The sequence below is a fragment of the Garra rufa genome, chromosome 9 (genome assembly GCF_049309525.1).
Source record: "Garra rufa chromosome 9, GarRuf1.0, whole genome shotgun sequence".
NCBI classification, from domain to species: Eukaryota; Metazoa; Chordata; class Actinopteri; order Cypriniformes; family Cyprinidae; genus Garra; species Garra rufa.
Window position 1 is genome coordinate 43,277,426 of NC_133369.1, and position 27,391 is coordinate 43,304,816.

At 37.9% G+C, this 27,391-nt stretch overlaps 1 protein-coding gene across 1 annotated transcript in view; it reads right to left on the minus strand.

Annotated features, from left to right (window-relative positions):
• Positions 1-667: 667 nt before the first annotated feature.
• slc6a3 (solute carrier family 6 member 3) overlaps positions 668-27,391 on the minus strand; it is a 30,598-nt gene continuing 3,874 nt past the window's right edge. The window contains exons 4-15 of the mRNA XM_073846525.1: positions 18,109-18,322; positions 17,890-18,028; positions 16,608-16,742; positions 14,227-14,330; positions 13,925-14,049; positions 11,353-11,465; positions 8,899-9,027; positions 8,673-8,772; positions 4,110-4,210; positions 3,851-4,018; positions 1,741-1,812; positions 668-1,450 (exon numbers count right to left, since the gene is read on the minus strand). Coding sequence (XP_073702626.1) covers positions 1,427-1,450; positions 1,741-1,812; positions 3,851-4,018; positions 4,110-4,210; positions 8,673-8,772; positions 8,899-9,027; positions 11,353-11,465; positions 13,925-14,049; positions 14,227-14,330; positions 16,608-16,742; positions 17,890-18,028; positions 18,109-18,322 — 1,424 coding nt within the window. The 3' untranslated portion in view covers positions 668-1,426. The remainder of the gene's footprint in view (positions 1,451-1,740; positions 1,813-3,850; positions 4,019-4,109; positions 4,211-8,672; positions 8,773-8,898; positions 9,028-11,352; positions 11,466-13,924; positions 14,050-14,226; positions 14,331-16,607; positions 16,743-17,889; positions 18,029-18,108; positions 18,323-27,391) is intronic.

Sequence of the window (27,391 nt, forward strand, 5' to 3'; positions counted from 1 at the left end):
ATTGGTTATATTTGTTATTTATTCAGAATAGGTTCTGAATTTGTTATACACTGTAAAAAGTTTTCAGTAGTTTCAACTTAACATTTTAAGGCAGCTGCTGAACTTAAGTTTTTAAGTTAAACCAACTTAAGTAATTTAAACTCACAAGTTAAATCAACTATTTTGATTGTAATAAGTTCAAATGACTTGTAGTTTTAAGATGATTTAACTTAAAAACTTTTTACTGTGTATTCTTGGCCTAGATCATTTAACAACATGTATCAAATAAATAAGTAGACCAATGTGTTTGAATTATTGCTTATTATTATTATTAATATTATTATTGATGCTATTTCATGATAAACTAGTGGATCGATGAATGAAGATCAGCCTGAAAAGTGATATAGTTCATTTCCTCTGATATTGATATGACAATACTTGAGATTTCTGACCCACACAATCCAAAGTTACACTACTGTGTATTTGGGCTCTGTTTTGATTTCCTACACACTATATAGTGTAGAATAAAATGTCCTTAGGAGAATCTTAACACTGGTTCTTGCTTTGAGATATTGTAATATGCACTTCTCTTCCACAAATACATCATGCAAAGTGCATTAGTGTTTTCAAAAAATCAAATTCATTTTTTTACATAAACACTTTTTATTGACATATTTCAGTAGTTGACAAATTTCAGCAGGCACTGAAATTATTAAATTTAAAGACTTCAAATATTCGTAATAAACTCTCATGTAAATGAAACTCCAGTAGTTTAGTGACACAGTTGTGGATGACAACATTCAGTGCGACAGGAATCCCATTAATGCTGCTGTGTTTTAGTGGTTCGGAAGGTAAACCACTGCATGGATTAAATGCAAAGATGTATGCAAACAGCTCACTAATTTATCACTGCATGCTGTTGCCTACAAACATGTAGTGACCAACAGCTAAACCTTACTGCGATCTAAAATCGTGGATGAAGAGATCTCTTCTGCTGTACGCAAGCATGCAAATGAAACTGCTTTGTTGTGATCTTCTGAACTTGTTCAATCGTGAATGCGTTTGCATTTCTCAGACACAAAGATGATAGATTTATTTTTTGCAATAGCACTATTTACACGTCTCTAAACTTTAGTGTTGCTAAAGATGTCTTTTGTAGACTTCAATCACATTTATCAATAAGGCTCAGTTGAACTCTGACCACAAACAGAAGATATAATAAATAAACAAACGAACAGTCAGTGGGGACAACATCAGCCATCATAACAGTCATCGTATATTGAGAGTAAAACTGATACTGACAGAATGCCAACCACACTGTGATCGACGTCACGAAACAGCCACAGTCCGATTATGCAAGAAAGAAACAACTAGTAATACGCTTCAGTCGCCGCTTCCCTCGTGGAGCGAGCCCTCGTGTGCCGTCATCATCTTCATCTTCATCATCTCAAACCACCAGCCAGTGTTGAAGCTGTGAGAAACAAGTCATATTCATTCAGCGCATAAGCCCAAAATATGCAGAAATCAGACCAGAAATCACTGAAGACTCCAACATTAGTGAGACCAGAACAATCACAGCGTATCTGCTCTGAGGATCGACTGCCCTGAAAGCCATGTATCTGTGATAACAGTGGAGTAAAATGTCACTTTAGCATAATTGAAAGTTCACCCATTAAATTTATGTAATCTTCCTCATTCGGTCGTACACATGAAACAGCTGTCTGCTGTTTTCCACCCATGATGCTGCGCTTGAGATCTTACCGTGAACTGCCGCACCTCTCCGCGCTCCACCAGGTGATGCTCAGTCTCTGGAGTGATGGCGTACGCCAGTTTCTGAAGAGATGATAACAGCCAGAATCACACAGAATCACTAAAACAATGCTAAATCTTTAAAGGAGAAGTTCACTTTCAGAACAAAAATTCACAGATAATGTACTCACCGCCTTGTCATTCAAGATGTTCATGTCTTTCTTTCTTCAGTCATAAAGAAATAGTTTTTTTTTTTTTGAGGAAAACATTTCAGGATTTCTCTCCATATAATGGACTTCTATGGTGCCCCCGAGCTTGAACCTGCAGTTTAAATGCAGCTTCAAAAGGCTCAAAACGATCCCAGCGGAGAAATCGGCTCATCTAGCAAAACGATCAGTTATTTTCTAAAGAAAATTGACAGTTTATATATTTTTTAACCTCAAACACTGATCTTGTCTAGCTCTGTGTGAACTCTGTGTACTCCAGTTCAACACAGTTAGGGTATGTCGAGAAACTCCTATTTCATCTTCTGCTCCAACTTCAAAATCGTCCTACATCGCTGTATTACCTTATTTGTAAAGGATGTTCACTTTGTAAACACTTGGTCGGTACTTCTGCAGCGATGTAGGTTGATTTTGAAGTTGGAGGAGAAAACTGTCTTAAACTGTCTAAAACTGAGTTCACACAGACCTAGACAAGACAAGCATCTGAGGTTAAAAAGTGTATAAATAGTACATTTCATTTAAAGAATAATTGATCGTTTCACTAGATGCTAGAAGCTGCATTGAAACTGCATTTTGGAAGTTCTAACTCCATTAAGGTCTATTTTATGGAGAAAAATCCTGAAATGTTTTCCTCAAAAAACATACTTTCTTTACAACTAAAGAAAGAAAGACATGATCATCTTGGATGACAAGGAGCTGAGTACATTATTTGTAAATATTTGTAAATAAAGTACTCCTTTAACTAGCATGCATATTATTGGCATATTGGCTGTTTATTTGTACTTATAAAGCACACACTGTATTAATGCCATATGATCATATTTTAGATACCCTTAATCCTTAATCCCAAAACCTAAACTTAACAACTACCTTACTAATTATTAATAGTTAATAGTGAGAACTGGACCCTAAAAGAAAGACTGACCAAAGTTACTTTTTAAAGTAATGCATTACAATACTGAGTTACTCTTTAAAAAAGTAACTAATTACGTTACTTAGTTACTTTTTATGGAAAGTAATGTGTTACACGACCTTTGCGTTACTTTTTAATTCTGGGCAGGGCTTGCTTGTTTGTTTTTAATATCAAAAAGTTGTGTTTTTGTCAAATGTTAAAGCCTTTTTACACCAAAAGCCTCAGGCTTAGAGAAAAGTAAACTGATGTCTGTACAGTAGACCGCAGAAGAACAAATGTCAACTCTTCAGCAATAAATAAAGGAAAACAAATGTTAGATTATCTTGAGTCATTTCTGCTTATTAGTTTGGATGAATTGGATCATCGAAGGTTGGCAGCAAAATACATCGGTTAATAAAATGGGATTAAATACATAAAGGATATTTGTATTATTTAACATATTTAATTATTGCAGGTTCGCTTTGAATTTCAGTGTTTTTATTCATTTTGAAGAACACTATCTTTTTTAGTGATTGAGATGAATTAATGCATGTTCACATTTATTCTACAACTAAAGTAACATCTTACAATTTCTCTCAACATGGGGACAGGAGAGCTTTTAATCAATAAATGAGGGGGAAAGTAACTGGCGTTACTTATTTAAAAAAAATAATTCAGATATTTTATTGTCAATTAAAAAGGTGTTACCTTACTAGTTACTTGGAAAAAGTAATATTATTATGTAACTTGCGTTACTTATAATGCATTACCCCCAACACTATGTGTGTATATATATATATATATATATATATATATATATATAAACAGTGCTAATTGCAAGAAAACAAGTTGACAAAAAGACTGAATTCAAGATTTGGTGATCATATAAAAATATACAATTTTAGGCCATTTTTTTTTAGGTTGGTCACTTTTGTAGAGCTTTTCAAAGATGAAATGAATTAGTATCCTAATTAATTCATTCATTTCAACAATATGAAATACTCACATCACAAAAGCTTCCCGGCAGAGAGCAGAACTTGTAGATGGCGTAGAGCGGCACCATGATCATCGAGGAGATGGACAAACACCAGCCCACCATCGTCGCCCACGTGGGGAAATAATACGAGCCGTACTTGGGAGGATTGAACGTCGCGAAACTCACAACAACCATGAACTGAGCGAAGGGAAGAGAAACAAGCATGGGTTAATAGTTTCTAAATGAGTTTCATGATATTTGTGTTGTGTTTGACAGACTGTGATCACACCAGGAGGAAACACGGGCTGACAAACTTCCAGCAGAGTCTCCAGTAGAGGCCGGGTCTTTGTCCGATCATCTCCTCGATATCATCGCTGAAGCGATCCACACCTGAACACACACATGAATGGTCAGCATCAAGAAAATGCAGCTCCACATATTGCTCTCCAAAGTGTTCATGCCTTTGAATCCAAACTTTGACTGATTGTTCAATTGATCGACTGATACAATTGTCCAATCACTGTTACAACAAATGTAACACTTTGGAATCTTGTGAACGCTGATCTGTCTTTCTCAGAAGTCTAGTTTGGGGTCTGAGAGATTAAGGGTCGACCGATATGTGTTTTTCAGGGCCAATGCCGATACCGATTATTACATATCAAGTGGTCCGATAACCGATATTTTGAACCGATATTTTTGTCTGGTGTAAAAATGAAAATTACCCCCGGTTTCAAAGACAAGGCTTAAGCCTAGTCCCAGACTAAAATCTAAGTCTAAGCTGTTTCAACTGAAATAAACTTGAACTGATCTTAAAATATATCAGTGCCTTTGTTTTGTCTCAAGAAGCACACCATTAGTGTTATTTTTCTAAGGCATGTTTATAAAAATTACTTAAATGTCTTAATTGAACTATGGCCTAATCCTGGCTTAGACTAAGCCCTGTTTATGAAACCAGGCTTTAATGTCACAATTAAGAATTTAATGCTTTTTAATTATTTTATCTGCAAATCGGATTTGAAAATTACCGATAACCATAAAAATTTTTAATAATCGGCACCGATATTAAAGGGAGGGTTCGGAGTAGATTTGACTTCATTGCTATGCACTCCGAAGCCCATGTAAATACCCCATCCGACGTCACTTCCCTGGTTTGGGAAAAGCACGTAAAAGTCAGGGAAGTGACGTCGACGTGTCGCCATTTGTAGTTTTTGAGACTAGTAGGGATCGGGTAACAGTTGTTTTTAAAACACTCACGGTGGACTTACAAATTTTCCGATGCAGCGTTTTGTGAGTACATACCCTATTTACACTACTGTAGAAGTTTGGTAAGATTACGTCCACGTTTAGCGGTGCAATTTACCAGATACATCAGATGTTCCATGTACGGCTGTAGCAAGCCATTCGAAAAACTCTGATATCTCCCTCAATGTTTGACTAAGGTAAAAAAGCTTTCGGATGGGGTATTTACATGGGCTTCGGAGTGCAGAGCAATGAAGTCAAATCTACTCCGAACCATCCCTTTAAGCATTTTTACGGTCCACCCCTACAAAAGAAGTCTTTTCTGCTCATCAAAGCTGCACTTATTTGATCAAATATAAAGTAGAAACAGTAATATTGTGACATATTATTGCAATTTCAATAGCTGTTTTCTATGTGAATATCTGTTAAAATCCAATTGATTTCTGTGATCAAAACTGAATTTTCAACATCATTACTTGACGCTGTTCCTTCAGAAACCATTCTAATATGCTGATTTGCTCCTCAACAAACATTCCTGGTTATTATCAATGTTGAAAACGTTGTGCTGCCCAATATTTTTGTGGAAACTGTTACATTTTATTTTCAGGATTCTTTGATGAATAGAAAGTTCAAAGGAACAGCATTTATTTGAAATCTTTTGCAACATTATAAATGCCTATACTGTTACTTTTGGTCAATTCAATGCATCTTTGATTAATAAAAATCTTATTTTTGTAAAAATTAAAATAACTTTTGAAATGTTGGCTGATATAAATATTTCTCACGGTATATCAAAATTGCCATTTGTAGATCTGTAGCAGCCACAAAGTTGTGAATGCACACTCTTAAAAATAAAGGTGCTTTAAAGAGTTCTTCACAGCAATGCCATAGAAGAAGCATTTTGGTTCCAGAAAGAAATTCACTCAAAGGTTCTTTATTTAAAGATCTCTTTTTTACCTTTTTATAATCTGAAGAACCCTCTCTCGCACAAAGAAACTTTTATAAAACAGAAAGGTTCTTCAGATGTTGAAGGCTCTTATGGAACCATTTAGACAAAAAGGGTTCTTCTAAGGCATCGTGAAGCACCTTTATTTTTAAGAGTGTAGTCCCTTTTTCTGAAACACACTTGACCAAACAAAATATTTTGACATGACTATATCAGTTCTGATGGCAGTAAGCCATGCTCAGTCTGAAACAATATCACTTTGATTGGTACATTTGGTTTCCTGAAGTGTCCTGACGTCTCCCTGTGGAGCAGATCTCAGTGAATCTGTGTGGCCGCAGGGTCTGATCAAGGCTTGACGTCTGATCGCAGCAGACAGCGAGAGCAGAGCTCAGGGCCAAAGGCGCAGGTGTTCAGCAGGTAATGCTGCTTCCAGAAAGGCCAGTGGAGCCCGGGGCCGGCGTGTCCCGCTCTGACCGACAGCCTTTGACACGCCGCTCTGCATCCACAGGTCAAACGCTGCTCTCGCAGTCCCACGACTGATCTGACTGTCCTGAGCTTATAGAGTCAGGCTGAAGTTCAGGTCTTCAGGAATCACTCGCTGCCTCGGGTCTGTTTGCAAAGTTCACATCCCTGCGACCGCATGCCAGTTCGCCAAAGGCAAAGAAATGGCTTTTCCAGCAGAAGTCAATGCGTGAATTACACAGAAACATTTAAAGAGAATTTCCAATCGTAGTGTTCAAGACAAAATCATCTTACGCAACTGAAATAGTCTTTATAGCACAGTTTGTCAAACATCGCCTACCTGTGAAACATAAATCTTGGATAAGCTGATAAATAATGACTAAATACTGAAATGAAATTGCTTGTTTCTACTTCAGACAGATGCAAGAGAGTCTAGTTAGTGCCAAAAGTATTTTAATTTTAGTTAGTATTTTGGTCGTTTTGTTGTGTGTTTTTGTTGTCTTTTATTGTTAGTATTTTAGTTTGTATTAATTTTTATGTCAGTTTGACTTTGAGTTGTTTTGGCACATCAAGTTGAAAATGAGAAATGTTTTCTTGCTTAATTGATTTATTTGCAATGATTTCTGTGATCAAAACTGAATTTTCAACATCATTACTCCAGTCGTCACATGATCCTTCAGAAATCATTCTAATATGCTGATTTACTCCTCAAGAAATATTTATGAGTATTATCAATGTTGAAAACAGTTGTGCTGCCCAATGTTTTTGTTATATTTTATTATTCAGGATTCTTTGATGATTAGAAAGTTCAAACGAACAGCATTTATTTGACATCGTTTGTAACATTATTAATGTTTCTGTTGTCTTTTATAGTTTGTTTTTAAGTCTGCATTAGTTTTTATTTTACTTTGAGTTGTTTTAGCACATCAATTTAAACTAAATGAAAATGAGAAATGCTTTCTTGCTTACAACTAGCTCAAAATCAAATCTGGAGTTAGAATTGAATGTCAGATTTATAGGAGTTGTTGTGAAGAGTGTTCCAGACAGATATGGTTTAAAATAGCTGTTTTTATGTGAATATATGTTCAACTGTAATTGATTTCTGTGTTAGTTTTTAAGTCTGCATTAATTTTAATTTTACTTTGAGTTGTTTTAGCACATCAAGTTAAACTAATGAAAATAAGAAATGTTTTCTTGCTTACGACTAGATCAAAATTGAATCTGGACTTAGAATTGACATTTCTGATTATTATTAGTGTTGAAAACAGTTGTGCTGCACAATATTTTTGTGGAAACTGTTACATTTTTCAAGATTCTTTGATGATTAGAAACTCAAAAGAACAGCATTTATTTGAAATCGTTTGTAACATTATAAATGTTTTTGTTGTCCTTTATAGTTCTTTTTTTTATTTTTTTTAGTTTGCATTAATTTTTTATTTTACTTGTGTTAGCCCATCAAGTTAAACTAAATGAAAATAAGAAATGTTTTCTTGCTTCATCAAAATTGAATCTAGAGTTAGAATCGAATGTCAGATTGATAGGTGTTGTTGTGAAGAGTGTTCCAGACAGATATGGTTTAAAATAGCTGCTTTTATGTGAATATATGTTCAAATGTAATTGATTTCTGTGTTAATTTTTAAGTCTGCATTAATTTTAATTTTACTTTGAGTTGTTTTAGCACATCAAGTTAAACTAATGAAAATAAGAAATGTTTTCTTGCTTACGACTAGATCAAAATTGAATCTGGACTTAGAATTGACATTTTGCACAATATTTTTGTGAAAAAATGTTACATTTTTCAAGATTCTTTGATGATTAGAAACTTCAAAAGAACAGCATTTATTTGAAATAGTTTGTAACATTATAAATGTTTTTGTTGTCCTTTATAGTTTTTTTTTTTTTTTTTTTTTTTAGTTTGCATTAATTTTTTATTTTACTTGTGTTAGCCCATCAAGTTAAACTAAATGAAAATAAGAAATGTTTTCTTGCTTCATCAAAATTGAATCTAGAGTTAGAATCGAATGTCAGATTGATAGGTGTTGTTGTGAAGAGCGTTCCAGACAGATACGGGTCCGTACGGCTGATATCAGATCTCTGGGAGCCTAATGAGCGCCAGCGGCCCCGGAGCACAGCCGTCTGATAGACCATCAGCCCCTAATGCCACATCAGCTTCACCACACATGCAGGACGAGCAATCAGCCTCACCGTAGAACCAGGCGATGCCAATGGCCTCAATCAGCACTCCAAACAGAATCGATGTCCCGGCGGCAAAGTGGTCCAACAGCGTGAACACGTAGATGCCGCCCTGCAGAGAGACAGAGAGACGAAAGCAGATCAAGGCCAGCAGAGAGATTCCACACGTTCACATCTCCCAGAGACTCTTCATAATCAGATGGAAAGCTCATTAGAGGAGCGTTTGCGTCTGACGTACGTTGGTGACACAGATGAGAGAGATGAGGAACGTGGAGACCACGATGAAGAGTGTGAAGAGCTCTCGATGTTTGTGCAGGAACTTGAATTCGTCGATGAGTCCCGTGATCACAGACTCCATCCCTCCCATCTGAAAAACAGCGTTCAGATCCAGTTACAGCGCTGCCATTTATCATTTAGCATTAACCCTCATTCAAGTCAATTGTTTAAATCTATTCAAATATATATTGTTAGTAATATTATATATAAGGAGAGACACTGCAGGCAAAAACGCTGTTTTTTAAACACCTGTCAAGTTTGAGATTGTGGGATTTTTATTTTTTTTTAAGTGTTTTTTCAGACTATTGGAAGAAAAACATCCAAAATGCACTGTTATGTGTCTCTTTCTTAGCACTTTCTCTATTTGTGTCAATAGATTTCAATTACACTTAAAGGCCGTTTTCTCAAAATAGTTTTTTTCTTTTTTTACACTTAGCCATGAATCTCTACTTCAGTAGCACTTACACCAAACTACATTTTTATTCCTGTCTATATCCTGAAGGTTTGTTTGTATATAATTTGCTTGATTTTATACAACAGTTTATTCCCCCAAAATTGCGAAAATACATTGTTTGCTGTCTGTTCTAAGTATTTTCTGAATTATGGAGATACAAAATGAGATAAATTCCTTCTATAAGAACATTTGACTCTAACATGTCAAAAATATTAAACAGGATTTTTGAAACTGACTTTATCCAGTGTTTAGATTTTTGTGCAAGAAATTTCATTAATGCCTCATTTGCATATTTAAACCTAACATTGTAGAAAAAAATGCATTTATCAATGTAATCAATCAACTGAGTAAGGCGATAACTATTAGTTGTTGTTTTTTTGTTTGTTTGTTTTGTTTTTACCATTATTCACCTACAATGTCTTCCCTTAAAATGTCTATATATTAGAGTCCAAAAACTTGCTTAAAATTCATTCATTCATCGTCTGATAGCGAAAGTTTAATTTTACTTTTGAAAGTGTAGGTTTATGCAAGTACAATTTATTTATAGAGTAAATTAATTTATGTAGAGAGTAATATTTACTTTGTTTTCTTTTATTTTACAGTAAACTTTATTAGCCACATTAGTTAACATGAACTAATAATAAACAATACTTCTACAGTATTTATTAATCTTAATGTTAATTTCAGCATTTACTTATGCATTATTAAACTCACAAAATGAGTTTGTTAACATTAGTTAATGCACTGTGAGCTAACATGAACAAACAATGAATGCATTTTATTAACTAGCATTATTAACTAACATTATCAAAGATTAGCAAATACTGTAATACATGCATTTTTAATTGTTGGTTCAAGTTAGTTAATACATTAACTATTGTCAACAAATAGTTTTGTTTTAGAAATTATTATGTAGGCTTCATAGATTTTGACTGTTTTTGAGCAATCAGGAGTTATATGTTCAAAGGAATGTCATTAAACTTTATAAATTAAATACTTTAATACTTGTTATTTTCTGATTATATGTTCTTATAAATTTCATACAATGATATTTTCAAATATTACCTCATTTTTAGAAAACAACTGAAATTCACTGCAAAAAAAAAAAAAAAATGCTTACCTCACTTAGATTTTTCTCTTGTTTCCAGCCAAAATATTTAAAAAATAAATAAATCAAGAAGGATTTTCTAGACGAGAAAAGCGATTGTCTTGTTTTCAGAAAAAAAAAAAAACAAGTTAAAATGAAGTGTGTTTTTGCTTAGAACAAGAAAAGTAATCTGTCAATGAAATAAGAAGATATATACACATTTTTTTAAACAGAAAACAATATTATTTATCTTACCCTATTGGCAGATTATTTTGCTTGTTTCAAGGAAAAACACTTAATTTTAACTTTTTTATTTTTTTTCTGAAAACAAGACAATATTTTTTACTCATCTAGAAAATCCTTCTTGATTTAAGAATTGCTATATTATATAATATTTTGGCTGGAAACAAGACAAAAAAAATCACTGTGTTGAAATTAAAAAGATTTTAGTTTTTTACATTTTCAAATTGCACAAAAAAAATCACCATAACTAAATAAACATGTTGCAATATTCATTTATCGTTTGCATAATCGTTTTTTTTATCAGTGTGTGGTTCATTTGTAATTAGAAAGTTCAAAGAACTTCCCAATTTGTAAAAGTGGAAAATGCAGGAATAACATGTTAATAACACAGTAACATTCAAAACTGAATTTGTTATTCACATTCACTCAATAATGAGAAGTTGCTGATCTGATACAATATAGTTTCAAATGAAAAACATGAAGTTATGACTGTTTCAAACATCGGTTCTTCAGCTCAAAATCGACCCAGGATATGAAAATAGTATAGAGATTTCAGAATGCATTATGAGGGTTAACTCTGCTCTACATGTGCTGTCAAACTCTAGTGTTTGAGACCAGATCATGAGACTCACAGCGCTGTCGATTCCCAGAGTCAGCAGCATGATGAAGAAGATCACAGCCCACACTGATGAACCTGGCAGTGTTGCAATGGCTTCTGGGTAAATAATGAACACCAGACCAGGACCTGGAGAGACGCAAACGGCAAAGATTCAACACCTCCACATACACGCCTCTGAAGATGCTGTATTAATCTAAAATTCACTAAAATATCACAATCACATCAGTTCCAGTTATTCGCCAAGTCACTGTATTTTTTATATGCAATCACCTAAAAACAGATATTACCATTGGCACTTACACAACACTCAAATTATTCATACAACAATTTTGTCTTTATTATTTTCCATTTGTGCACTTAATAATAAAGTGATGCAATAAAACAAATGGAAGTTCAAACTTATGAGATCAAGAAGTAAACGCTGTTTTCCTTCCTTATCCAAATTATCATTTAAATTTTACTTTTGTAGAAATATGTGTTTGCACATTTTTTTAAGAAATGTATACTTTTATTCATCAAGGGCACATTAAAAGACATTAAAGACATTTATAATGTCATTTCTATTTCAAATAAATGCTGTTCTTTTGAACTTTCCATTTATCTGTGAATGCTGAAAAATAAAGTGCATGACGGTTTCCACAATGATATTGTTATTTTCAACACTGATGATAATCAGAAATGTTTGTTGAGCAGCAAATCAGTATATTAGAGAGATTTCTGAAGGATCATGTGACTCTGAAGACTGCTGTAATGATGCTGAAATTCAGCTTTGATCACAGAAATAAATTACGTTTTAACAGATATTCACATAGACAACAGCTGTTTTACATTGTAAAAGTATTTTCTTTTTTGGGCCTACTGTATTTTTAATTAACTGAGCAGAAGAGACATTTTTCATTTGAATAGATAATTGTCTATGAAATTATTTCCAAGCATTAAGGCAGAACTCAGCAGATCAAACGGTTTTAAAGATCATAAGAAAACATAAATTAGTAGTGCATTTGTGACGGTAAATGCAAATCAGTCCCACAGAAAGAGAAACGTTGCTGAGAATCAGACAAATTGACATATTTGAGTTGCACTGACATTCTGCATCTCACGCTTTATTGATTTTGCTCTCAAATAATTCTCTGTGTCCAGACGCTGGTGTTTAGAGGAGTCTGTCACAACAAACACAGATCACATCCAGTGTTGGGGCTAATGCACTACAGTAAAGCTAGTCAGGTAATAATATTTCTTTCTCCAAGTAACCAGTGAAGTAATGCATTACTCTTTAATTGACGAAAAAAAAAAAATCTTACTTTAGTTACTTTCCCCCATTTATTGATTAAAAGCTCTCCTGTCCTCATGTTGAGAGAAATTGTGAGTAAGATGTTACTTTAGTTCTAGAATAAATGTGAACATGCATTAATTCATCTCACTCACTAAAAAACAGATCCAGTGAAATTCAAAATGAATAAAAACACTGAAATTCAAGCAAACCTCCAATAATTAAATATGTTAAATAATACAAATATCCTTTATGTATTTAATCCCATTTTATTAACCGATGTCTTTGCTGCTGATCTTCGATGATCAAATTCATCCTTAGTAATAAGCAAAAATGACAGAAGATAATCTAACATTTGTTTTCCTTTTCTTATTGCTGAAGAGTTGACATTTGTTCTTCTGCGGTCTACTGTACAGACGGAGATTTACTTTTCTCTAAGCCTGAGACTTTTGGTGTGAAAAGGTGTTTACATTTGACAAAAATACAACTTTTTATATTAAAAACAAACAAGCAAGCCCTGCCCAGATTTAAAAAGTAATGCAAAAGTAACCATAAAAAGTAACTAAGTAACGTAATTAGTTACCTTTTTAGGGAGTAACTCAATATTGTAACGCATTACTTTTAAAAGTAACCTTCCCCAACACTGATCACATCTGAGACTCTGAAATCTAAGTTCAATCAGGAATTTAGTAAAAATGTACATTTATGAAGCACTGAACATATCTCTAAAGCTCCAAAGCTATATTAATATTAATCCAATACTACTTATGTCGTTTAAAATATGCATTTTAAACTATTATGAATTAAATAAAATATTTGTAATATAAATAATACATAAACTTGAAAGCACTGGTCAGTTTTGCATTTGTTAATATCAGTTATCATTATCTTTATCTATACACTAATAAAGGTGCTTTAAAAGGTTATTCAAGCGATGCCGTAGAAGAACCATTTTTGGTTCCACAAATAACAAATCAGTCAAAGGTTCTTTAAAGAACCATCTCTTTCTTACCTTTTTATAATCTGAAGAACCTTCTTTCACCACAAAGAAGCTTTTGTGAAACAGAAAGGTTCTTCAGATGTTAAAGGTTCTTTATGGAACCATTCAGACAAAAAAGGTTACTCTATGGCATCGTGAAGCACCTTTATTTTTAAGAGTGTACTCTTGAGGATTGTTAATTTATGTTTGTTTATAATGCACTGGTTAATGTTAATTGGAATGTTTAAATGTGTTACATATTGATAAATGCTATATTATAACGGTGAGCTGCATGTTTTCAGTCGAATCACACACGATAGAAACACATCCACTCACCGTCTGTGGCGACTTTATCGAGAGCGACGTTGTGTTTATGTGACATGTAACCCAGGAAGGAGAAGATGACGAAGCCAGAGAAGAAGCTGGTGAGAGAGTTGATGGAGCTGGTGATGATGGCGTCTCTGAAACACAACATCAGTCAGTTCAGCTGGATGCTGAGGAAGCAGCTGATGGCAAACATGCATCAAAGGGCCTTTAATTCATGAGTGAAGTGTGAGAATCTGCGCTGGTTCATGAGTGTGTGTGAGTCCCGCTGTGTGTGTTTGGGCTGTCGCTCCTCTGCAGACTCCTCTGCTCACCTGTAGCAGTTGTTGTTGAATTTGTTGTAGCTGGAGAAGGCGATTAGCACACCAAACCCCACTCCCAGAGAAAAGCAGATCTGCGTGGCGGCCTCGATCCAGACCTGCGACACAAACGGCCCCGGCCGGCCGCACAAAGGGGCCGCACAACAGCTATCATTAGAGATAATTGCAGGAAACTCATTCAGCAGAAAGATGAAAGACACTTGTGAATACAGGGTAATTTTGCAAATTGCTGCTGCACACATGTGTCTAATCTAATTCTGAAATTGCCGCTTTGAGGTCTCTTTGCCAAGTGGTGCTCCGGGAAAGAATCGCACATCGTCCAAAAACTTACTTACGGCTGATAGTAACTTCACCTGCCGCTCCGTCGCGAGCGCATCGGCGATTCTGATGAGATTGATTCTTAAACACACACACATGCGAGTCTGATCTGTGCGATTGACTGATCAAAACTCTAATATAAATGCCACTGGCTCTCAAAGAGCGATAAACCTGCTGCTGCTCTTTAATGCAATTATATTGCACCTGCATTTAAAGGAAAGCGTTACACGTCTCAGCAGGTGTGTGTGTGTGTGTGTGTGTGTGTGTGTGTGTGTGTGTGTGTGTGTGAGAGAGAGAGAGAGAGAGAGTGTACCTGGTATTCCCTACATTTTGAGGACCAAATGCAATAAAATTCTGATCTTGCAATGTAAAAAAAAATATTTGTTTCCAGACAAATTATCTACAAATTCTTAAATCAAGGATTTTCTAGACAAGCAAAAATTATTGTCTTGTTTTCAGAAAAAAAAAACAAGTCAAAATTAAGTGAGTTTTTGCTTAAAACAAGCAAAATAATCTGCCAATGGGGTAAGCAAAAAAAAAAAATCTTATTTCAAACAGACAAAACAAGATTATTTTTCTTACCCCATTGGCAGATTATTTTGCTAGTTTTAAGCAAAAATGCACTTAGTTTTGACTTTTTTTTCTGAATACAAGACAATAATTTTTACTCGTCTAGAAAATCTTTCTTGATTTAAGAATTTTTAGATATTTTGGCTGTAAACAAGACAAAAATCTAAGCTAGAAAAGCATTTTTTTGCAGTGTAGGTTTATTGGAAGGGTTAGGGTTGTGTGTGTGTTGACTTAAATATTCTCTGAATATTAAACTGTCTCCAGATGAGAGCTACAATTAACAAAACCTTCCTTTGAGAACATCCAAAATTTGTGGGATTCTTCAAAGCTAAAATGATTCAGATACAAATGATTGGATATTGAATCTTTTTAGTTAAAAGAAAATATTTAAATTTAGTTTAAAAAATAGTATGGTTTGCATTTAATACAATTATTTCAGATTTTTTCAGATTTTGTTTGAAATAGAATCGAGAGACAAACTCAGAAAAAAAATATAGAATTGTGAGATAAAAAGGCACATTTACAAATAAATTAAATTAAATTAACAGAATTGAGAGACAAACTCAGAAAAAAGTCTGAAAATTTACAGTGAAAAATGTTGTATTTACTAGAAAAATATAGTATTTTTTGTAATCCAATAATAATATCTTGTTTATATGTTTATATGTTCATATATATATATATATATATATATATATATATATATTGAAATTCTTTTTTTGTTAATTTTTTATTAAGTACCCTGTTAGTACATGATTTTACCTATTTGCAAACAATGCTGGCATTCAGGAAGTGACATAATTTTCACTCAGTAAGTTCTATAAAGTCTATATAAAATCAGATTCAGTGAGGGTCAGAAAGACGTCTCTTCTGCACAACATTTCCTGTGTAAATATATAAAATCCAATTTATTTCTTTGATCAAAGCTAAACTATAGTGTCACATGATCCTTCAGAAATCATTCTAATATGCTGGTTTGCTGCTCGAGAAATATACCTGATTATTATCAATGTTGAAAACATTAACTATGATGATTTTTTTTTTTTTTTTGAGGAAACTGTGATACATAATTTTTTTTTCAGGATTCACTGATGATTAGAAAAGTTCGAAAGAACAGCATTTATTTAAAAGAGAAATCTTTTGCAACATTATAAATGTCTTTACTGTCACTTTTGATCAATTTCATGTGTCTTTGTATTTTATTCATTTCTGTCAAAAACTAAAAACGGTACCAATCCCTTTCTTAACACTGAATAGTAGATAATGCCCTGCAAAAAATGTTTTTTCTTGCTTAGATTTTCAAGCAAAAACGCACTTAATTTTGACTTGTTTTTTCTGAAAAAAATAATAATAATAATAATTTGTTGAGAAAATCCTTCTTGATTTAAGAAATTTGAATTTTCTAATATTTTGGCTGGAAAAAAAAAAAAAAAAGCTAAGTAAGAAAAGCGTGTTTTTGCAGTGTGTAAGCATGTGTGTGTGTGTACCTGAGCATCACACAGACGCAGGAAGTCCACGCTCAGGTAAGCTTTAATGCCATCGATGGCTCCAGGCAGCGTGACGCCGCGCAGCAGCAGGACAGTGAGGACCACATAGGGCATCGTGGCTGTGATCCACACCACCTGCACACACACAGGAATGAATGTCACCATACAACATGAATGCATCAGGCTCATATCATGCTTAAACTACCAAACAACCAACATCTTTGCCGGTCTCCTAGTTTGGCCAGTCTGGAGTGCTTTTCCCGTCCAACGACGTCACTCGCTGATTAACCTCCATTGATGTGGAAGCGAACTAGCTAGTCACAACTGTTTCCCGAACACGGTCGCATCTCCATCGTTTGAACCACATTAGTTCAACAACTTAGGGCCGTTGTTAATGACGTCACCGAGTAATAACTTCTGCTATTTAACTGATTAGAGATCTCAAAAATGCAGCTATATTGAACATGGCACCAAATGACTAATTTACTATTTTTGTTCCCTGTCATTTCACCTTATTTGATGTTTGATTCATCGCGTGTTCTCTCTTACGTCATACTCCGGGGTTCCCTTAGGCATTTGTGCACATGCGCACTATTCATAAACAACGCTTATAGAGGATGAAATGATAGATTAAAATGCATTTATATTTATATTCAATGGAAGATATAGATTGTACTGCATGTTAGCTTACTTATTGTGCGCAAGAGCATAATTTATTGAGCTAACAAGAAACTATGCTTCTAACCACAGGTTGAGAGCTGTAGTTCTAACTACGCAAGTTTGCGGCGCTGTTCGTTTGAACTATGGTTTCAGGAAACACCGAATCGTTGAACTATGTTGGTAACGACGGAACTTGCGACCATAGTTGGCTAACGATGCTTTTGGGAAACGCGCCCCTGGTTTGTTTCGTTGTTTTAGAGGGGTTTTGTGCATCTACACTCTTAAAAATAAAGGTGCTTCACGATGACATAGAAGAACCCTTTTTGTCTAATTGGTTCCATAAAGAACTTTTAACATCTGAAGAGCCTTTCTGTTTCACAAAAGGTAAAGGTGTGGCGAAAGAAGGTTCTTCAGATTACAAAAGAGATGGTTCTTTAAGGAACCTTTGACTGAATGGTTCTTTTTGGAACCAAAAATGGTTCTTCTATGGCCTCGCTGTGAAGAACCTTTTAAAGCACCTTTATTTTTAAGAGTGCACACTCGCTAAAAACCAGTCTGGATAGACCAGAAGACCAGCAAACCACCTTAGACCAGATCAGCGGGTTCATGTAAAAGCTCAAACCTTCCCTGACGTCTTGACTCCCTTCCACAAGCTGAAGTAGAGGACCACGATGACCACGGCCAGACAGGAGGTGAGCTGCCAGCGCGGCAGACCCAGGTCATCGATGCCGGTGCTCTCGTGGAGGTGCAGCACGCCTCGCCTGCAGATCGACACGGACACGTGATCATACTGTAGAATCACGGATTTAGGTCTGTGTTTGCTAACTGAGTGTGTACCTACTCAAAGTACTCGAGCGCCGGCGTGGCCTTGTGCGTGTCGTTGAACAGCGTATCGTTGAGGTCGGAGCAGTTGGGACTGTTCCAGGTGTTGTTGCAGTTGATCCAGGGCAGTTCTCCGGAGAAGGAGGAGAACAGGTAGAAGAGAGCCCACGCGATGATCACATTATAGTAGAAGCCCACATACAGCGAGATCAGGATCACCGTGAAGCCCACGCCTGAGCAAAACCAGCAGAAACATGAAGATACACCATCAGACGCTCACCAGATTATGTTCTGGGTGATGGGGTGCTGGGTAACTAACTGGTTTAACAAACAAGTCTTCCTTGGTCAGTATCGCCCACTATACAGAACATGCTAGACCAGCGTTTCCCAATTTCAGTCCTCGCGCCCCCTCGCTCTGCATATTTTGTATGTATCTGTTATCACGTACGGCACTTGCTCTATTCGACCGTGAAGTGCCCTGCAAAGTGGACATCACCATATATTCCACCATGATTCCAGTTTGAAACGAGTGTATGTGTTTCATTCAAAGGACATTGAAGAGTGTAAGAGTGTGAATTAAAACTGTTATTTAAACTGTGAATTAAAACTTATTTACAGAGGTACATGATGTCACATCCCTGGTGAAAAAAACAAACAAAAAACAGCTAAAACCAGCATAGGCTGGTTGTCTGGTTTTAGCTGGTCATAGATGGTCACCAAACTGGCCACTTTTCCAGCCTGCCCTGCTGAAAAAAAATATATATGAAAAATATAAAAGCATATGCTGGTTAGGTATGTTTTGGTGTTGGGATGCTGGTTTTAGCTGGTTTATGCTGGTCCTTTGCTGGTTTATGCTGGTTTATGCTGGCCATTTGCTGGTTTATGCTGGTCCTTTGCTGGTTTATGCTGGTCCTTGACCAGCAACATGACCAGCATAAACCAGCAAAGGACCAGCATAAACCAGCAAGGGACCAACATAAACCAGCAAAGGACCAACATAAACCAGCAAAGGACCAGCATAAACCAGCAAGGGACCAACATAAACCAGCAAAGGACCAACATAAACCAGCAAAGGACCAACATAAACCAGCAAAGGACCAGCATAAACCAGCAAAGGACCAACATAAACCAGCAAAGGACCAGCATTAACCAGCAAAGGACCAGCATTAACCAGCAAAGAACCAGCATAAACCAGCAAAGGACCAGCATTAACCAGCAAAGAACCAGCATAAACCAGCAAAGGACCAGCATTAACCAGCTAAGGACCAGCATAAACCAGCAAAGGACCAGCATTAACCATCAAAGGACCAGCATTAACCAGCAAAGAACCAGCATAAACCAGCAAAGGACCAGCATAAACCAGCAAAGGACCAGCTAAAAAAGCAGCTAAAACCAGCATTCCAGCACCAAAACCTACCTAACCAGCATATGCTGTTTTTTTCAGCAGGGAAACCAGGTCTATGATGATCTTTTCAGCAGAGATATCAGATGACAACAAATATATTTAAAATCATAATATACAGTGCCTTTTGTCACATTACCCTGCTGAAAAAAACTTCTAAAACCAGCCTAGGCTGTTTTTTTTTTTCACCAGCTGGAAAATTAAATTAAGTCTAACTTTTTTTAGCTGCATGTACACATTATAACCCTCATCAGGCTGATTGGCTGGTCTTAGCTGGAAGTAGCTAGTTTTAGCCTGGCCAGGCTGGGAAAGTGGCCAAAACCCCTCTAAAACCAACCTGCTGACTAGGTATGACTGTTTTTTTTTTTTTTTTTTTTTTTTTTTTTTGCTTGGTAAAGTGATCAACACTTTAGAAAATACTATTATAAACTTGCTCAGGTGCAAGCAAATAACTTCCAGATTAACCCTCTGGGGTCTGAGGGTGTTTTGGGGCCCTGAAGAAGTTTTGACATGCCCTGACATTTGTGCTTTTTTCAGTATCTTAAAAACGTCTAGGTTACGTATGTAACCCCTGTTCCCTGAGGACAGGGAACGAGACGCTGCGTCCTGGTGGACACTATGGGAACTGCCTTCAGCATGACCGGTTCTGAAACAAGGTATAGAACAACGACAGTGAACTTGACACTGTCCGGCGCCAGCCTATGACATCATCAACAGGCGCCTGCTAGTATAAAAGCAGGTGCCTGAGAGCACATTACCATCTTTTTGTCTGACGGAGGTATGTGCAGGGCCCGAGGCATGGCCCCGAGACGCAGCTTCTCGTTCCCTGTCCTCAGGGAACAGGGGTTACATACGTAACCTAGACGTTCCCTTCCGGAGGGAACTCTACGCTGCGTCCTGGTGGACACTATGGGAACGTTTATACCAACGCCGCCATGCCGAGGGATAAGTGATCAAACTGACTGAATGAGGAGTCAAGAAGGAAAATCACCCCTGCTTTAGCGAGAGTCGCTGGGGCCCAGTGACCTGCCACGGCTAGCTCGGCTACCTATGTATACTCAACACTGAGGGTATTCAGTGAGGCTGAATAGCCTGTGCAACCCGAACTACCCGAGTGGAGCTTCTGCTCAGAGGGAATCTACAGAGTGGAGGTCTCATGACCTAACTACACTTGACACTGACGATGGTCTGTGAGGCTGAATAGCCTGTGCAGCAGGCCTGTCTAAGTGGAGATTTTCTGAGGAGTGGAGGCTTCGCCCGAAAGGAAGCCTGGCAACACTCTGCGCCTTCCAGAGAGCAACTCTAAGAATGGAGGTGCCGTGGCACCTCTACACTCAAAACCTGGAGGTAGTCAGTGAGGCTGAGTAGCCTGTGCAGCAGAACTACCTACAAGGAGTTCAGAGGAGTGACTGCTTCAAAGGAAGCCAAAAAAGCACTCTGTGTCTTGCAAAGGAAAACTCTAAAAGTGGGGGTCTCGTGACCCATCTTCACTTCAACACTGAGGGTAGTCAGTGAGGCTGAATAGCCTGTGCAGCAGAACTACCTGAGTGGAGTTTCTGCAAAGTGGCGGCTTTGGTAAGAAGAAGCCTGGTACCACTCTGCACCCAGCAGAGGACGACTCTAAGGATGGAGGTCTGTGACCTATCTACACCCAATACTAGAGGTGGTCCGCGAGGCTGAATAGCCTGTGCAGTCGGACCGCCTATTTCTAGTGAATCTCTGGAGGCAACGAAGGACTCTGAGTGAGTCTGGAGAGTGGAGGCTTCTGAGAAGAAGCCTGACAACATCTCATAGAAGGGAGACTCTAATAGTGGAGGTCTGATGACCTAACTACACTTCACTTAATACACTTCAACTCTGCAGGTGTTCATCGAGGCTGAACAGCCTTTGCGACAGTACTACCTGAGTGGAGTCTGGAGAGTGGAGGCTTTCAAGGAGGGAGCCTAACACACCTCCGTGCTTAGCAAAGAAGAACTCTGAGAGTGGAGGTCTCATGACCTATCTACACCCTAATCCTGAAGGTCATCCGCGAGGGTGACTAGCCTGTGCGACAGAATTACCTTCGTTTTGGAGCTCTTCTGGAGAGTGGGGGCCTGAAGAGGCGTCGACACTCAATCCTGCTAGCAGTGCTATCTGGATTGGAGTTGAAAAAACTAAAAGGTTTTGTACGAAACCAACTCAAACAATGGGACGGAGGTTTACCTGCGTGACCCACACCGTGAAGGATTTTAGAAAAGGACCCGCCAGTGGGGGAAGACCTTTACCACTAACGTGGATTTGAGGAAAATGCGTAAGTGCATTTACCACACATGTGGATTTTAAGGAGTGCTCAAGGACTTGCGTGAGCAAACACCACCAAAGTGGTTTTAAGTAGGTGCCCTAGAGCATAGCGAGAGGATCACCAGACTGCAGTCTCTAGGCGATAGCAGAGCCTGAAAGCGGAGCTTCTGGAGAGGGGAGGCTTCAGCAGAAAGACTCTCTAAAGCGAGAGGAGGCCTACGACGCTCTCCCTAGGGAAACTCTTCAGAGTGGAGGCCTCAAGTGAAACGCTCTAGGCGAGGAGAGGCCTGACTACACTCGACGCTCAAGAAAAAGGCAGATACTCACAGTAGAGCAAATAATGAAAAATTCTCATTTATCATCTAGCTCTGTGTAGTGGAGGCTCCGAGACTGCATCTCTGAGGAGAGAAGCCTACAACACTAGTTTTTGGTGAGTGGAAGACTGCACTCCCCCAAAAAATAGTCAGCGAGGCACTCATGGGCCTGCTAGCTGCTATAACTGTGAGAGTGAAGGTCTCAGTACTGTTGGCTGTGACAGAGGTGTGCTTATCAAAGGAGTTGAAAAAACTTAAGGGTTTTGGAACCAACTCGAAAATGGGCACGGAGGATTATCCTGTGTGGTCCAACCCGTGAGGGATTTGAAGAAGGACCCTGCCTTTACGGGAGGGATCCTTACCATAAATATGGATTTTAGTAAAGTGCCTAGTAGTGCACTTACCACTCGTGTGGATTTTAGGGAATGCTCAAAACAATTGTGTGAGCAGACACCACTAACGTGGTTTTGAGAAGGTGCTCTAAGCATTTCGCGAGGAAGACACCTGTATCATTCCCGGGCGATAGCAAAACCCGGAAGCGGAGCTTTCAGTGAGGGAGGCTTTTAATGGTTACAAGCTCTCTCGAGCGTAACAAGCCTGACGACGCTCAGCTGAGGAAGCTCTATCGAGTGGAGGCCTTGGTATACACGCCCTCTCGAGGAAGGGAGGCCTACCTACACTCAACGCTTGTAGTGACAGGTCCACGAAAAGGGCTCACAAGCTGCCTTAATCTTGTGTTTTCGGCCTGCATTTCTGGAAAGTGGAGGCTTAACAGAAATACCTCACATAGAGGGAGCCTGGCAACACTCAACCCAGTAAAAAGCTCTCATGAATGGAGGTCTAAGAATGACCTGGCTACATTCAGCGCTAAGAAGTATTATCTTTATATGTCTCTCTTTACCGAGGACTTCACAGAGAGGAGGCCTCTTAGGCCTGCTACACTCAATTCTGGCGGATTGGGTCACAATACCAGAAAGTAATTCAGCGAGGCCCAGAATGGGGCCTAACAGCCAAATATATAAGATTTCTACTTCAAAGCGGGGCTTTTTTTTAATTTTTTTTTTATTACATATTCTCGTATGTATATGTATGTTGGATCATGTCTATACCAAGCTCACTCTAGCGGAGGTTTCAAACCTGACAACGCTTAACCCAAGAGGGGATTTCTACGAGTGGAGGTCTCTACACACTGTTTTCTTTTATAAAACGAGGGGAGACCTGGCTACACTCGGCACTTGGTGGCAGTAGAACTCAAGAGGAGCTCGAAAACTGCAATAGCAATCACCCAAGCGGAGCTGGTAGACAAAAGAAAACATACACATACACACTTGAATATTTTATTAAAGTGTCTTTACTGTTCACATACCGGGCCAACAGATTGAGTATCAATCTCATCATCGGCCCAGCCCCAGAGTCTTTGGCGAGGGGGAAAAAGGAGGGGCAGGTAGCCGAACGGACGTGAGGGGAACCGGAGAGGAGACTCTAGGTGCCCGATCCAGGCCTGCTCAGTGAGAGGCATCGACACATATCCGCGCCCATGCATTCCCTCGACTGCACATGCTGATGCCTGTGAATGCGGGCTGAATATGGCCTGTCCCATTCCCTCTCGATCTCTTATGCAGATCAGGAAGGAATGGGAGGCTCACAGGACTTGGCTTGTTATGGCCGGGGAGAAGTCGCTCGTCTAGTCTACCTAGGGCGGCCTTTTCCCCGGCGGGCTTCCACAGAAGGGGTAGCCGCGCGGTCCATAACAGACATCAACTCTTCATATGCGGGGCAGGCAGGCTGCATGGGCTCAGAGAGCTCATCTTGTTCCATTTCAGCCTCCTGCTCGCCCTGGCTTGAAGCCAAAAGAGCACTCGCTGCAGGACCGGAAGATGTGAGAGACAGCACATCTTCCGCTAGCAGCGCGTTCTCGTCTCCGGCTGACGTGCGCAAGAGATTAGACCCTCTCTCAAACTCGTCAGCCAGCTCCACCTGTGATCCCCGCGATCTCAGCCGCCGGGCAGCCTCAGCCGCCGCGGGACCCGAGCCGCGTGGGGCGGATGGATGTCCCAATTCCCTCGAGAAAAGAGACAAACGAGAACGGAGTTTTTTTGTTTTTTTTTCAAAGTGAAACTCTCACAATGAACGCGCTCCGCTCCTTCTAGAGCAGAGCGCGCGTGCTCTTACACCTAAAACACACCAAACAGAGGTCGTGTGCATCATCAGGTGTCAGATTTCTCTGACACGGATCCGCACACTTCCTAAACAGTTTCTTCTCTAGGCATCGCTGTACTCACTCGTTTAGAACAGAGGACTCTGAAGACAAAAAGATGGTAATGTGCTCTCAGGCACCTGCTTTTATACTAGCAGGCGCCTGTTGATGATGTCATAGGCTGGCGCCGGACAGTGTCAAGTTCACTGTCGTTGTTCTATACCTTGTTTCAGAACCGGTCATGCTGAAGGCAGTTCCCATAGTGTCCACCAGGACGCAGCGTAGAGTTCCCTCCGGAAGGGAACATATTAATGGCTAAAGTTCGCTTACATTGTAATCAGCACATATTGGGCTACAGTAATATGCAAGCAACATGAATGTACATGTTTGTGTTTTTGAAAAAAACTGTGTTTATGCGTGGTTAGTGAAAATCTAAAGTTTTGAAATCACTGAAATAAGGTCATGAAACACATACAGAACATTTGTTAACAAGACTGTTGAGAATTGGATGTGGTAGGCTAGAATTTTTTCAACCAAATGATGTGAAAACCATCTTGTTCATTCGTCCAGAGAAAACAATATATTGATGTAAATTTTCTAAAACATGTTTTGTGATCGAAAGGGATTATTCATAGGTGTGGCAATGACACATGAATATTTAGCAATTCACACTTTAGAGACCACACCACACCAGGCTAATTGCCCCACCTGACTTCAGTGGTGTCAATTACTTCAGATTAAAAAAAAAAAAAACAAAAAAAAAAAACCCCTGTTTCTTGAAGACTCCACTGTTAGTAGCGCATGGTACGGCAAAGAATTCCCCATGGTTGGGAAAGAACTACCAAAAGACCTCCAGGATAAAGTTTTAGAAAGGTACAAGTTAGGACAAGGCTACAAAAACATTTCAAAGGCTTTAGCTGTCCCTTACAGTACTGTTCAGAGCATTATTAAGAAATGAAAGCTTACTGTATAGCACCACCAACACGTTGCTTAGATCAGAGCGTCTGTCTAAAGTGGATGCCAGAGCCTGAAGGACATTGATAAGAGAAGCTACCACCCTGCTAAAAAACAAACAAACAAACAAACAGATAAATCCAGCTTAGGCTGGTCTTAGCTAGTTTAAGCTAGAAGTAGCTGGTTTTAGCTGGTCTCTCAGGCTGGTCAGGCTGGTTTTAGCTGGTGGTCTCCCAGCTAAGACCATCTGAAAGTCGCCAAAACCACTCTAAAACCAGACTGTTGACCAGTTATGACCAGCTAAAACCAGCCAACCAGCCTAGGCTAGTTTTAGCTGTTTTTTTTTCAGCAGGGCAGGAGGCCAAAGGCAACTTTGAAGGACTTACAAGTCTTTATGGCTGGATCTGGTCAATCTGTGCATGTGACAACTATCTCCTAAGCTCTACACAAAGCTGTCCTGTATGGCAAGGTGGCATGAATCAAGCCTTTCTCTTTTGCGCTATGCAAACACATATTTGAAAAAGTCTAATATCTTCTGGCAAAAGGTGCTATGGTCTGATGAGACCAAAACTGACCTCTTTGGACTGAACTCCAAGTGCTATCTTTGGCAAAAAGCAAACACAGCACAGCTCCAAAACACACCATACCTACCGTGAAGCATGGAGGTGGCAGCATTATGTTGTGGGGTGTTTCTCTTCAGCTGGGACTGGGTGGTCAGGATTGAAGGGAAAATGGATGCTGCCAAGTACATACAAATTCACGAGGAAACCCTGTGTCCCTCTAGACAGCTGAAGAAGGGCAGGTCATTCACCTTTCAACACAATTATGACCCTAAACATATTGCCAAAACATCAACCAATGGCTTAAGGATAAGAAAGTGAATGTCCTTGAGTGGACAAGTCAGAGCCCTGAATTAAATTCAATTGAAAATCTGTGGATGGATGGAAATTCACCACAGAATTTGACTGAACTTGAGCAATTCTGCAAGGAAGAATGGGCAAAATATTCCCAATCAAGGTGTGAAAAGCTACTACAGACATATCCAACAAGACTGATGGCTGTAAATAGAGCAAAAAATGGTTCTATGAAGTATTAAATCAAGGGGCTGATGGCTTTTCCAACCCTGTTGTTCTAGTTTATTTATTTATTTATTTATTTATTTTATTTTTTAATTTGCAAAACTGTTGTGTTTTTATTCCGTTGGTTTGATGTTGTAAGACCAAAATTGTCACACAAAAAAAAAAAAGCTGGAAAAGTTATTTAGGAATGGGGTTTGATTTCAGGCTGTATGGCAAATAAAGTAACTATTTCAAAGGGTTTTGATGATTTTCTATAGGCACAGTAAAATGTAATATAAAAAAGAATACAAAATTCAGACCCTTAAACTGCACTGAGGGAAAAAATGGTGTAGGATTTACTTATGATTTGACTTTTTTCAGTCAGAAATCACTAGTACATTTCACAAATAATTTTTAAAAAATGAATAGAAGTAGAAAAACTGAAATAGTATTTCTTTGTACTCCGATTATTTATTTATTACATTTAAAAGGACACAAATTAAATCAATCCTAATATCATTATTAATTTAATTTACTATTTAACTAATTATTTTTGGTTTACTTTTTTTATTTATTGTATTGTTCCTTTTTATTTAGCAAAAACTTGACTTGATTTTTTTTTTTTTTTTTTTTTTTGTGAAGAACCCTGTTATAACTTGAATTTACTTCATTGCACAGGAAGTGAAATAATTTTCAATATTTGTACAGAAAGACCAGGAAATAATCATAATAAAAAAAGACAATATTTTTTACAAACATTGTCATGTTGATTGCATTCACCAGCCTCATTTATTCTACCCTGTAAAATATAAAAAAAAACATTGTTAAATACTAAACATAGCTGTATCAAAAACTTATAATGATGAACACATGATAAACTGAAAATAATCCCAAATTAGCTACTCTTTTTTAGTATTTAATTCTAAAGCCCAAATCATGTCCTGAGTTTGGATAACAGGTGTAAACAAAAAATAAAAAATAAAAATGCAAACCACACATAAAAGAGAATTCACTCATTACATTTCACAAATTAGCTCCCTATATTATTTTTTGCTCTGTGGAAAGTGTTTACTCTTTATGAAGTTCCTAAAGCACAT